General features: G+C 38.5%; 1 protein-coding gene across 2 annotated transcripts; it reads right to left on the bottom strand.

Moving 5' to 3' along the window:
- Nucleotides 1-449: 449 nt before the first annotated feature.
- On the bottom strand, nt 450-9,444 carry LOC137265169 (ADP-ribosylhydrolase ARH3-like). 2 transcript variants are annotated; one of them, XM_067800501.1, is made up of 8 exons: nt 9,225-9,426; nt 7,908-8,037; nt 6,640-6,850; nt 5,314-5,549; nt 3,150-3,250; nt 2,600-2,639; nt 2,461-2,503; nt 450-2,110 (listed from the first exon to the last, which is right to left on the bottom strand). In XM_067800501.1, the coding sequence occupies exons 1-8, from the start codon at nt 9,370-9,372 to the stop codon at nt 1,916-1,918; spliced, it is 1,104 nt and encodes a 367-aa protein (XP_067656602.1). In that variant the 5' UTR covers nt 9,373-9,426; the 3' UTR covers nt 450-1,915. The 2 variants fall into 2 exon arrangements, with proteins under 2 accessions (XP_067656602.1, XP_067656603.1); XM_067800502.1 differs by lacking the exon at nt 2,461-2,503 and having other exon boundaries at nt 2,557-2,639; nt 9,225-9,444.
- Nucleotides 9,445-10,545: the final 1,101 nt, after the last annotated feature.

Genomic DNA, 10,545 nt, shown 5'->3' with positions numbered 1-10,545 from the left:
TGTTCATCAAACACTATTCTGTGAAATGTTTCCTTGTTTTTGTGGGAATTTACATCATTTGCACAATCAAGGATCTAAAAGATGCTTTAGGGCAGTCACTATGTGAGTTGAATGTCTCTTCGGACAGATTCGTGACATTTTATCAATTCATGTGTCAAAGGGAAACACAATGAATAATAAGCTCTGAAGTGAAACCCAATGTCTCGTGTTTAATGCTGGAACATTATCAGGATTGAGTACCATGATAAGATGATCCTGGCAAAGATAAGGGAGACAACTAATGTCCCCCAAGTCAAAGGTGCCAGTTGTATAAGGAAAATCACTTTGACTTCTGGGATGATTTCTGTTGACCCCAAGGTCTGTGGTTTGTCTGGTTGCAATTATCTACAGGAAAAAATCTAGTTAAACTGACAGAGTGATGATACTCAACATAAACACAAACAAAACTGTGATAATTACATGGGGTATCATGCTGCCTTTATTGGTCACATAAATTCATTCTGCAAAATGTTGTATACTGGTACACTTCTATGCCAGTTATTGGTGCCACCATTTGTGCCTCAGTCAATATCATCACGCCCAGTGAAAAGAAGATATCACAAAAAAAAATGAAAAAAAAAACCCATAATTTTAAAAATAGGATTACATGACCATCAATTTCTTGAAATAAAACTTGCCGAGGAGTCATTAAATAAATAACTTCACACAGTATTGTTTCAATATGAGTCACAGAGGCTGATGTTTTATGTTCACTGAGTACATACAGTATATCCATTGACATTCGGATGGCCTCCACTGTCTCATTAAAGGGGCATCTGCTTGTAGAGCAGAAGGTGGGTGCTGTGATCCAATCACATTAAAAGTGATAAAAGGCATTAAAGTGATAAAACAAAAAAACACAGGGATTAGACTCATTACACTGTGTTTGCATGAGGCATCCATGTAAAAACTTTGGTACAGTGGGATAGATGATAAAATTGCCATTTGTCCACACAAGTAAAAGAAACAACACGCACAGTCACACATACAAGCATGCACGTGCACACTCACGCTTGCACACACATACATACACATCGGCATGTAATTATCAGGGATGAGAATGGAAATTTTCATTTACAGCTGAAAACTAGTCGGGGGTCTGGGGGATTTTGGCATTTTACACACTAAATATGGCTTCTAAAATCAATATTAACACTGTATATATATTTAGACGTTTCAGAAAAATGACCCTGGGGATGTAAAAAAACACGGATTTCCGCGGATCCGCGGAAATTTCTCATCCCTGAATTATAAGCACAATAATCTTGGCCACATCACCTTGCCTATCTTGTGTATCGGATTTCCATCCTCTCACCATTAAGACTTGAAAGCTTTGTTCAGGAACTCTATTCCTCTGTCACTAACAACACAGAGCTTCTTTCACCTAGAACTAATTGGCTTTCTATTTCAAGAGTAGAGGTTTTGCAGTTGTCCTCAAAACAGATATCGTGGCAAGTTGCCATGAGTGGTTTGTATAGGAGACACAAAAAACAATCACATAATTATTGAGTCTTATTCTTCGGTGGATATTTACAGAATAATATTTTATGTCCAAATTGAGATGTTATTTGACTTATTTCATTTCACTTGTAAAACTGTCTTTTTAAAATAATTACAATTCATTCACAATACATCATTGTAGTGATAATCTATTCATGAATGATGTACACACAAGGCAAGATAAACAAGAAGTGCTCTGAGTTATTGTCAATATTTGAGGGAAAATAATTCATAATGAAATACCGACACCTGTGCCTAGTTGCCAAACGTGATCTTAGCACAAAGGGTTAAAAATAGATACTACTTTCCTTAGCGAGTCAAAGGAATGGAAGGTCATTGTGGAACTGAATGATACTTCAAAGACTAGCTGTTTCTGTTACTGCAGCTCTAGCAAGCCCTGGGCAAACTTCTTGGCATCCTCTACACCTTCACACGGTGCCTGCCAGGACTCTGGAATAGCCTCGTAACCATAGTACGCTCCTGCCATAGCTGCTGCCATGGTGGCGATGGTGTCTGTGTCGCCTCCAAGAGATATGGCGTAAATGATTGTCCTTTCAAAGGCACTGTCGGTCTGGAAATATGGAACGTAAAACCTCAACAGATTTATCATTAATTACTTATACCAGTCAATGCTACAAGGATAATTAGGGGTAGAGACGTGTGACCCTCGAGGATCCAAATTCTAATCCACAATGTAATGCAGTCAACAACAAAGCAACTGTATCTCACCTCAATGCCAGGCATTTCCTTATAAGCCTTCAGGAAATTATATCTCACCTCAATGCCAGGTATTTCCTTATAAGCCTTCAGGAAACTGTATCTCACCTCAATGCCAGGTATTTCCTTATAAGCCTTCAGGAAACTGTATCTCACCTCAATGCCAGCTCTTTCCTTATAAGCCTTCAGGAAACTGTATCTCACCTCAATGCCAGGTATTTCCTTATAAGCCTTCAGGAAACTGTATCTCACCTCAATGCCAGCTCTTTCCTTATAAGCCTTCAGGAAACTGTATCTCACCTCAATGCCAGGTATTTCCTCATAAGCCTTCAGGAAGCTGTACACAGCTGCAGGAACAGAGCCCAGGGCAGAGATATCATTGCCTGCAAGACAAACCAAGAAAACCTTACCATCAAACCCTTAAGAGGCGAGCAGCTGTACTGATGGTGACCAAAAAAGTAATGTTTTACTATATTTTCTGTGCAATATTGCATTGTCACATGATATTTGCCAGATCTTACTTGACTGAGCAGAATATTGCAAGACCCTGGTTTCTAACTAGTGGCTGAAGACAGAGACAGTGAATATCACTTTCACTAAAATGTAAGAAAAAGGGCTGTGGTAGTACAGGTTATGATTTTTAACATGTTTTTGGTTTAGGAAAAGAGACCATGCTCACAGACTAAGATCTCGATCCAACAGGATTTGCATTCCATGACCAGTGCATCTGGACAAGGAGTGCTTCTGACCCATGGAAGCACTAATTCTTTGAAGGGAAGATTGCCCTGGATGGTCTTCAAACACCAGCTTAGGAATACATTTCACAATTCTCGCAACATTACATATCATTTCACAAGATTATTTTCATGTAACAAACCACGACTTTCCGTTACCTAACTCTTCCTCAATTTCACTGACAGACACATCCTTCTGGAGGAACTCTTTTATTTTTTCCAGTTTATGACAATATGGCATCTTCACTGTGTCTGACACCCTGAAACAAACAGACGTCAGCACTTCAGGTCTTAGTTCAGGGCTCAACAAATACAAGACATAACAGTAATGAATAAACAATGTCATTGAGAAAGTGAACACAGATTCTTGTACTTTTGTTGGGTTGAGTCCAATCCAAGATTCTAACCCACATTCTCAGAGGCAGGCACCTAATCACTAGCACCCAAGTAGGCCATATGACCTGCTCAGTCACAGATTAGGTACTTGACTCTGAGAGTGTGGATTCGAGTCCAAATATAATTTATCTAGCCTCATGTAAGAATGTCGAGTTTTGATTGGTCCACATGACTGATAAAATACCATGTGCATCCATCATGATCCGCGAGCGGGAGTATAAAAGTCGTGTACTTCTGCTACGAAAGTCATATCACCCCACTACGCCTCGGTGACGACGCGAAGTGAGGAAAGCGTGCATCGACAAGCCTTTAGTAACGTGTGGTGCATTGAGGTCAAACAATCAGCTGGTGTAAACATGGCAACAAGTTGATTTGATTTAGTGAAAACATTCAACTAGATAAATGCATTATCACATCTTGTCGAGGGAAATATGGGGTTTTATCAGTCCCGAGTAAGGTTGCATTCCCCGACCTTACTCGGGACTGATAAAACCCCGTATTTCCCTCGACACGATGTGATAACTTATAATGTTCACATGACAGAGAACATGATAAACATTCACATCAAGAAATCCTCTAATCAATGTTGTTAGGGACAATAAATAAAATGAAAAATGAAAATTAATATGTCAAGTTTTTAATGTCCCCTTCCACTATATCTGTATCCTGACCCTCCCCATGAGAGATTGCAACAGTTGGTGGTCTCCGTTGATTGCCTCACTCACCCTAAAATAAATGACCCATCCATTACCTGTAAATAAAAGCTCATGTCACCAGCTTCAAGAAGTGAAGCTGGCATGACAAGGGTTGCCTAGTCAACCAGACACATTCACTTGTAAATTGAGTACATCTGCTGGTGAGTATCTGTATCTTATATAAAACCATGCAAAAATTTAAAATGTCATTGATGCACAATACATCAAACAGCAAATTGACTAGATAGCAATTTGCAATTTGAATGCCAGAAGGCTCCAGGACTATTCACTGTCTAAATACTTTTCCGGAGAATTTGCACTGCTAGCACTGCCGCCATGCCATTCTTCAAGCTAATAACAGGTGTTGTGTGGTGAAACAGGGTCTAACATCGCACTTAAGAATGTTTCACACAAAAGCATGTGCATGTGTGGCTGCTTTTTCAAGCCATTTTTATAGTGCCAGTTCACCAAGATACCATGCTACAGTGAAGCATGAATACCCCACTCAGACACAGTATACTGACTCTGAGTCAACCAGTCCTCCACCCATTAATGCCGAGCAGAAGGCAGGGAGCAACAAGTACCATATTTAACATCTGTTGATAAAATGCAGAATTCTCGCAGAATGTTGTTAGGACTTCAGATTGACCATGCACATTTGTTCGGATCAAGAATCACATATTCGAGTATTGGTCCTAGCGACAAAACGACCAAACAAGTGATCACAATTTTTCATTATGGAACATAAATGATTTTGGAAGTACTGTTTTGGAATACTTGACAATGGAAGTTCCAAAACCTGAAAACATGTTTAGTTCCTAGAAAAATCACTTCACTTATGAAAATCATGACAGAATATTTTTTGAGGACTTTCAGAGGTTTATTTTCATGATGTGTTACTCATTCCTTTAAAGGAACAGGTTGCATCATTTTGTATTGGATGTGAAATTTGAGCAGTTTCAAAAAAAAAAAAAAAACCAACAGAAAAACACATCTGTCTTGCATAATACATTAACATCCTGAACAGGAAAATCTGAAAAAAAGACACTAACCCAATTTTTTTATAATTGCTTGCTAGTAATGAACCAATCTGAATCATAATTGTGAGATTTCAATCAGTTCCCAACACTAATAAACTTGACAGTATTACCCTTAGAACACCAAAACATACCAGAATACATCTGTTAAGTAGTGTTCTTCTTTCAGTCTATCTCTGTATGACATAACTCTACCTCTTAGCTTTACGTTTTGGTGAACACGCCACTTTCTCGTCCTTCTTGGACTTCTCCAGTTCTTCCTCTTCCATTGGCTTCATTCTCTCGATGAGTTTGTCCAGGAACCGTTCCCTGTCAAACTCTTTTGATTGGTCCTCCCTGAGAGCCAGATCCACAGCACTACTCTGTAACACTGCACCCTGTATTGCCTGGGGGTGGGAATGTGTGACCTGAGTGGTAGCCACGGTAACAGTCTGAAAACAGAAGTGCAACTATCATTGGATCATAGGTTTTTGGACGTCACATTTCAATGACAGTGCTTGCTCACCATAACATGACAGACTGCCTCGTACAGACATTGCAAATACTCAGATGATACCTTGTGTTTAAGATAAACCTGTCCAGAAGGAATAACTGACTTGCTTCACAATTGTTCATGTTATAATCAAGACAACAATGAAAACACATATGATGATGAAATATTAAATACTGGCAAACAAGTTACAGAATCTCATTAAAGGGGTCCTTAGAAACAATTCACTGCTCTCCTTCAAAACCTGACAGAAAGTCCATTGACTGAAAGCACAACTGATTTCTTAACATCCAAAATGGAAGTCATGGGATATTAATATCAGCATGATAAGGTACACAAACAGAAAGAAAAAGCTTGTTCTTCAACTGGATTCAGCAGAATCTAATCAAAGTAGTGGATGGATCACTTAAGCTAAAAGTAATGTCATCACTATGAGCAAACAATTTTGTCCTCAACAATCTCCAAAATTCTAGTGAGTGAGTGTGTGAGTGAGTTTAGCTTTATGCCGCATTCAGCAATATTCCAGCTATATTGTCGCGGTCTGTAAATAATCGAGTCTGGACCAGACAATCCAGTGACCAACAATATGAGCATCGATCTGAGCAATGGGGAACCGATGACGTGTCAACCAAGTCAGCGAGTCTGACCACCCGATCCCGTTGCTGAAGGCCTATTCTACCCTGGGACCTTAATGGGTATCCAAAATTCTAAAGGGTTGTAGGTTAGCTCAGTGCTTAAAGTGTCCGCTCATCATGCCAGAGACCTGGGTTTGATTCCCCACATGGGTGTATTATGTGAAGCCCATTTTTGGTGTCCCCTGCTGTGAATTTGTGGGAATATTGCTAAAAGCAGCGTAAAACCATACTCAGTCAATTTCTATACCTAAACAGTACACATGCTGGTGTATATTGTAAATGTGAATATGCAAGTTACAACTTCAGTGCTATACTAAACAATATCAATTGTTTTTTGTCAAAGACGTTATCTATTTCATAACATATTCATAGTAATGTACATGTCAAAGGTCTCACCTTGAGTTTCTCGAAACCATCTTTCATGCAGCCCAATGCTGCAGGAGCTATCCTCATGGCACCACCATTGCCAAAGGAACCTTGACCATCAAACTGCTTCCTTGCAGGCTCAAAGACATCTTCGAGGTTATCATTCCTCAAAGCGACGAACACGGCACCTACACTCCCTCCATATCCACGGTTTGGTTCATTGTGGAACTCATCTGTAAACCTGTAGGAAGTTAAAATGATCATAAGTGATCTAATAGTATAGTACTCAATGAAAGTTAGGGACTACCTGATTCTTTCATAGTGCTTTCAAAGCAATGTCAAGGCATAATGTGACTAATTGTGCAGATTAACAATAGGAATGTAGAGGTCCTCATCGTCCTTTGAGTAGAAATATTTGGCTTGTCTTCTAGTGGATAAAGACTGGCGATACAGTAACTATATATGCAATACACATGTGAAGTGTTTTCTGTGGCTATAGTTGGTTATCTCAAATGCTTACATGTGTCATCATTTTGTGTAATAAAACTAATATCAATACTTTCATCTTACATATCAGGACTGAAAGCAAGGTTGCCTAAGACAATATATGGCAATATCTTTATTTGTTGAGTACTGCAGTCGGATAGCATTTACACATGTATTCTGCTACAAGGGATGTGATGTGAGCCATTCCCTGATAGTTCTTTTAATTCCTATGCTGACATTGTTTCCTTTTCCAGTTCAATCACAGGTCTGTAAATTTCATAGATCAAAGATTTGATACTGCAGTGCAGAAATGTATAGACTGCGAATGCTATGTTATTTATGGCCAACTGAATCTCTATGCGCTAGATGTCGAACAATTTATCACTGCTAGTATTCTGATGCATTTTTAACATGTAATGTACTACAGTCATGGTAAACAAAGCTGTGTATTGTATAGTGGTTCTATCATTTGGTCTTATCAGCCAATAAGATTTTGTAGTCATGGTGATGGGTAGTTCTAGACAGTAAATTGAGTCAAACCATAGACAAAAAAGGACAAAACATATGAAATACAGTCAAGTCCTAGACTGTATCTTAGAAGATCCTCTTATCTATTCAAAGCCAAGTAAGGAAGCTGATTCTGGAAAACATGAGAATGGGAGACAAAAAGATAGCACTACACTCTTGTGTATGTCAAAAAATTTCAAGGATCATTTTTTTTCCAATCTCTTGATTTCTTTAATGACAGCTGTTGTTATAGTAACACAATGAAATCATTTTATCGTCTATATTTTACCACTGGTTTTACAGACCGTTTTGCCATGTCCTTGACATCAAAACCTTTCTTGGCTATGAGAGATGCAGCAACACTTCTTGCCATGGCTGTGTCATCTGTGAAAGGTAGAAGCTCCAGTTCCTTGCCATCTTTCAAGTTTTTATATTCTGAAGAGAAAAAGCAGTGTATGTCTGACAGTACTTCCCTTACATGCATGTGTCAAAATATCAATATAAATTTCAGTCACATTCATGATATTGTATTGTGATTTTATAGTTACATGTACTGACATTCATTTTGCAATGCATCCAAAGTACACCGTCATATTACAGATATGATGTTGTAGCGATTTTGCCTGAGATAAATGGAATTAAAGAATTAAAGGCAAGATACTTTGTATGGGACTACTTCTTTATTCTATAATGAAGAGAAACAGTGTTTTGGTAGAAATCTACCTTTGTCAAGCATAAAGAGTGGATAGAGTTGTGCCTATATCCCCCTCTTTTTACATGGTGTAATATTCCAACAATGAAATGTTCATTGATTGTTTTTTTCACCTGTTTTAGTTTATTGAGAGTATATTTTGAGTGAGGTATGCATGCAAGATTGTAATTTTGGTTTTTAATTGGGGTTGGGAGTTATGGGCTACATTTTGTCACTGACTGGGTCAGTGCACTATACCGTATACACAATCATATGGTTATATGGCAATTAAAGGCAACATACTCTAGGGGGTAGGGGTTACTTCCTTATTTTATAATGAGGAGAAACAACATTTTGGTAGAGATCTTTGTTAGATCTACCTTTATCAAGCACGAGTGAAGTACTACAGAACAGAGAATGGAAACAAGTGATTGTCACACAAGTGGATAGAGTTCTGACACTATCCCCTACTTTTTACACACTCCAGGAGATCCGTCCCCGGTATAATATTCCAACACTGAAATACGTTCATTGATAGTTTTGGAATGAGGTATGCATGCCAGATTATAATTTTATTTTTCATTGGGGGTGGGTGTTACGGGCGGAACTCTTACCTAAAAAAGAAAAACTAAAGAAAACTGGCACCAAGTTACATACTGCCACTAAGTCGGTGCACGGAGTTCCACCCGTGACCCCTGCATGAAAAGTATTCTATTTATTAGGATTGCTTCGAGGTTTCAGAGTTAGGTAATGATCTTAGGGTTGGGGCTAGGATGTGGTCTAGGGTTAGGGTAATGGTTAGTGTTAACGAGTTTTGATAAATAATCATCTGTTCTTATTTGCAGAATCATAAAATTAGACGGCGGTTACGGGCGGAAATCTTTCCCGATGCACTACACTGTATACACAGGTAAAAAGTAAAGTCACCAACTCGTTTCAATATCTTTCACTGTCTTCAGCACGTCTTTTAGCTTGACATTCCCTTCACATTCGTATATAGCTCCAATGCAGTCTCCCAGAACTGCCCCAACTAAGCTACCACGGAATCTAGACAGAGTAGCCATTAAAACTGCACGCATTCAGCACACTACTTGACTCAATCAGATTACTTCCACAACAACTTGTTTTGGTTTGAAGCAAAGGGAGATAACTCTACCTTCCTCAGTCATTTGAATACCACAATCAATATCTGCCGCTTTCCTTTCTCTTGCTGAGCCAATTTCCCAACAAACTGTGTTCCTTTTGCCCAAATGTTTACGAACAGAAAACAAATCCGCCGAAACCAAAGAAACACAATAGCGTATACTGATAGTGGCTGATTAACGACTGCAACATCCGTGACTCGAACTGATTGTTACTCAAGTTATTCAAGCGATATGGCAGTGGTCAGTAAATAATCGCGTTTGGACCAGATAACCAAGTGACTGACATCATCCGTGTCCACCTTGTTTATCGTCTATCAGTTGCGTCATCAAATCTAGTTATCTGTGATGACACATTAAAGAGCAAACCCACGCCAGTACGCAGCTGGTAAATCTTTTTGTAACACATGTCGCAACTACTTTAGCATCAAAACAGAGATTCCGATGAATTATTTTACTCACAAAGGCAAACACATTTCTTACTTTTTTTCAGCATATTTTATAGTCGAATAAACATATACGTTAGCTGGCCATAAGTAAGTCATCAGTAGTGAAAATGCCATAGATTTCCATGTTAATTAACTCCAGCGAGAATGTTTGTCAGAAATTGTGTAGAAGTCATTTTATTTTCAATATTTTGCAAACGTCTTGGAAATCATCCTCAGCTGCGTGTGCACGGATTTCTTTCATGTTTCTGTTTATTATTTATCGAATGACACCTGATTAAGCACTAGTCTAAGTAAACTTAGCTGAGGCTAAATTTACTTAGACTGGATTAAGCACCATATATACAAGTTCAACATTTAAATCTATTCCACGGACAGCCTTATTAATTCTGATTGGTATGTCTAACATATGTTTTTAAATAGATACAGTTTTCTTAAGTAATCATTGGAATGGATTCGACCGAAACTAAGTTCATGAGAATTATTCTTGCAAGAACAGGGAATTTCACCAAAGATAACTCACTTATGACCAACTACTGTATACATAGTTAATTTAACTATAGTTCTTAGAGGAAATATAACCTGTTGTCTCTCCTTGTTTGGAATGGTGCATTTGTTTAAACCTTATTTGGATACAGTATCACCGACGAAGGTTTAGGCTCTT

This window comes from Haliotis asinina, chromosome 15 (assembly GCF_037392515.1).
Source record: "Haliotis asinina isolate JCU_RB_2024 chromosome 15, JCU_Hal_asi_v2, whole genome shotgun sequence".
Classification (NCBI taxonomy): Eukaryota; Metazoa; Mollusca; class Gastropoda; order Lepetellida; family Haliotidae; genus Haliotis; species Haliotis asinina.
This window is presented reverse-complemented; position numbering and strand designations above follow the sequence as displayed.

What these genes read in the sequence shown, in the direction of transcription:
- LOC137265169 (XM_067800502.1), bottom strand. Translation starts at nt 9,372, where the DNA reads ATGCGTGCAGTTTTAATGGCTACTCTGTCTAGATTCCGTGGTAGCTTA. An exon ending in TGAAATTGAGGAAGAGTTAG is followed by an intron (nt 2,640 to 3,149) that starts GTAACGGAAAGT and finishes TTTGTCTTGCAG; the next exon opens with GCAATGATATCTCTGCCCTG. An exon ending in AGGAAATACCTGGCATTGAG is followed by an intron (nt 2,111 to 2,556) that starts GTGAGATACAGT and finishes CCATATTTCCAG; the next exon opens with ACCGACAGTGCCTTTGAAAG.